Source organism: Brassica napus, chromosome C4 (genome assembly GCF_020379485.1).
Source record: "Brassica napus cultivar Da-Ae chromosome C4, Da-Ae, whole genome shotgun sequence".
Lineage (NCBI taxonomy): Eukaryota > Viridiplantae > Streptophyta > Magnoliopsida > Brassicales > Brassicaceae > Brassica > Brassica napus.
Window position 1 is genome coordinate 44,958,458 of NC_063447.1, and position 3,174 is coordinate 44,961,631.

The window sequence follows — 3,174 nt, forward strand, 5'->3', positions numbered from 1 at the left end:
TCATTTGTAATTTTTTTAACAAATATTTTAAACTGCTGAAAACAAAAATGTCAGTGTGGATTTTTTTAATCATTTTAGTAATTTATAATCATATTTAAAAATTCAATGTAAATTTCAAAATTAAAATATTAATTTCTCAATACTTGTTCAATGCAAATTTAAGTACTAAAATATTTATTTCTATATGGTCTATAATTTAATTTAAACAATATTAATATATATAATTTTTGTATGAATATCTATTAAATGAGAATTTCTATTCATATATTTCTATGATCATTTATATCTTGTTATAATCAAAATTAAAACCTTTGATCACAAATTCTTAAATGTGAGACTTTTAACAATTTTATTAATTTAAAGTCGTTTTTAAAAATTCAAAATATAACATATACGAAAAAATATAAATTTTATTATATGGTAAATATGATTGTTTAATTTATTTTAATAATATAAAATTAAACAAAAATGATAAATGATATTAAAAATTGATACCAAATCTTTATTATTCAAAAACATTAATTGCAATATATATTTTAATCATATTAGGTAATTTTGTAACTTTTATAATTAGTTTAACAAAAAATATAATATAAGTTTAGATGAACCAATTTAATTATCATTTTAGTAATTTCTAAAAATCATTTCAGTGATGAAATGTGTCATAGGTAAAATGTTGTAATATATATTTTTTAATATATAAGGGATGATTTGAATTCTAGTTTTTGAAATTAGCTTTAATCTAAATATAAGAGCAAAAGAATAAGAATCTCTGTAAGGTGTCACTTAATAGGCAAATGGGCTGCATTCTCTTTACGTAAGGTTATACGTTACTTTTGAGTATCAAGTAGGTAATTAGTTGTACCAGTTGAAGACAAGTTAAACTATAAAATCTATTATCCAATAGATGTATTATTATGTAACAAAATAACTCATTTCTTATTCCAATTTTTTTCTTTAATATACAATAAATCTCCTGAAAAAGAAGAGAGTTCCAGCATAGCAACCATCCAAATCCATAAAATGGATCTAAACCTATGCGCATATCACGATTCTTTTCTTCTTAAATCTACAAAAATATCATCAAAATGCCGTGCATGCTACAAAAATTACCATGGCAACAAGCAAGGGTACAAGTGTGATTTCTGCGATTTTTATGTGCATGCGGAATGCATGAACATCAATATTCCTTCTCGTCATAAACATCCTCTCCAGCTCAGGCCATGCGACATGAATTTCTCGTGTTGTCTATGTGACACCAGATTTTCCAAGAAAAACTTTTATCAGTGTTCACGATGTTCTTTCCGTATATGTATCCCTTGTGCGAGAAAACCACTGACGATTCATCGATATAAGACCCACGAGCATACACTACACCAAATATTGATGAAGATCTCCTTCACTTGTGATGCGTGTGGGTTGTGCAGTACAGGCTATCCGTATATTTGTCATCAATGTTGTTTCATCATCCATAGATCGTGCATCTTCTTACCACGTGTTATATGCATCAATCATCACGACCACCGTATCTCTCATGTTTTCTCTCTTGGCCTGGGGAAGTTCATTTGTGGGGTGTGTGATGAGCCTGTTAATGTAGATTGTGGAGCATATTCTTGCTTGACTTGCTCTTCTGTTTTTCATTCGAAATGTGCAACAGATCCGATGTTTTGGGATGAGAAGGAGCTTGAAGGAATACCTGAAGAAGAAGAAAGCAAGCCCTTAGAAGTAATAGATCAAAATCTGATCATACATTTTAACCATGAGCACAATCTGATGAAGCTTTCAGTATCATCACTAAGGCACGGGGAAGTTATCTTGCCACATGAGGAAGGTAAACATTGTTTTGCATGCACCCTTCCTCTATACTCTAAGTTGTGCTACAAATGCACACAATGTGATTTCATACTCCATGATACATGTGCTAACCTCCCTCGTAGTAAATGGTTCTTTCTTATCTATGAGAAACTGATTTTGTCCCCCAAAAGCATAAACCATTTTTTCTGTTACGTCTGTCACCGTTATTGTAACGGTTTCTCGTATTCTAATAGTGAGAACACAATTAGTATCGATGTGCGATGTGCTTCAGTTCCTCTCCCACTAAAACATGAAAGCCATCCACATAAGTTGGTATTTTATGATAACGATCAAAAAGACGTGAGATGTGAAGGTTGTGACTTGAGTGGTTGGCGTTTTTTACTACATTGCAAGCGTAATGATGATTGTGGCGGGTTATATTTATGCTTTAAATGCGTTACGCTACCCACATTGGTTAGACACATATACGATGACCATCCTCTTTCCTTACAGTACGGTAAGAAAAATGAGAGTTCTACATATTGGTGCGGGATATGCGAAGAGTTAATAAATTTAAATAGTTGGTTTTACAAATGCAATGATTGTGGCTCCACTCTTCATACTACATGTGTATTTCAAAATCTAATACTTTCAAGGCCTGGATGCAATTCAACAATGGATGACCTGAGGCAAATAACTTTCGTTCTTAACACTCGTCTTTCTCGGCCGATTTGTTACGTTTGTAAGACCAGATGTATGGATGATTTGGTTCTAATTGATAAGGAAGAGTCCATAAAGTTATTTGTATGCTATTCTTGTAGCTTTAAGTATTATCGTGGACTTTTACTACTAGAGGAAAGGTACCAGCCATGAGTGTATGCCACAAACAGTAATGAGATTATTTTCTAGAATTTAGTCTCATTCTTATCGTATTTATATTGTAATAAAATAATAAATATAAAATTGTATTAAAAAAAATAACCTTCACAAAGATATTATGAAAAGTAGTCATTCAAATAGATAATTAAAGGGAATCCTTCTTTCTTAGATCGATGCATACAAACTAAGACTGCTTCATAATTGTACAGATCTCTCTCTCCAAACGCAAAAAATGTTATAAAAAAACAACTTTTTTTTTCTCTATCGATCAACACCAATACATGAGAAATATTCACCCGATGTTCGCCTCACTGCTCAATGTGAAAAGCAGCTATTCACCAGAGTTGAGATACATCAGCAACTCCACAGGACCTCTTTAGCTCAAGTTAGAGTCTCACCCTACAATGGTTTATCTCTCACTTGACATTCCCTCAGCTCTATTCTCTATGAATATCTATGACTCAACAAGAATATAAGAACATAAACTAAATTGGCTTCCAA

General features: G+C 31.5%; 1 protein-coding gene across 1 annotated transcript; it reads left to right on the forward strand.

Moving 5' to 3' along the window:
• Window positions 1–1,456: 1,456 nt before the first annotated feature.
• LOC106394761 lies at window positions 1,457–2,787 on the forward strand. The gene is made up of 2 exons (XM_022701104.2): window positions 1,457–1,572; window positions 1,658–2,787. Exons 1-2 carry the CDS (start codon window positions 1,503–1,505, stop codon window positions 2,665–2,667), a joined length of 1,080 nt encoding a protein of 359 aa, XP_022556825.2. The 5' UTR covers window positions 1,457–1,502; the 3' UTR covers window positions 2,668–2,787.
• The last annotated feature ends 387 nt before the right edge of the window (window positions 2,788–3,174 follow it).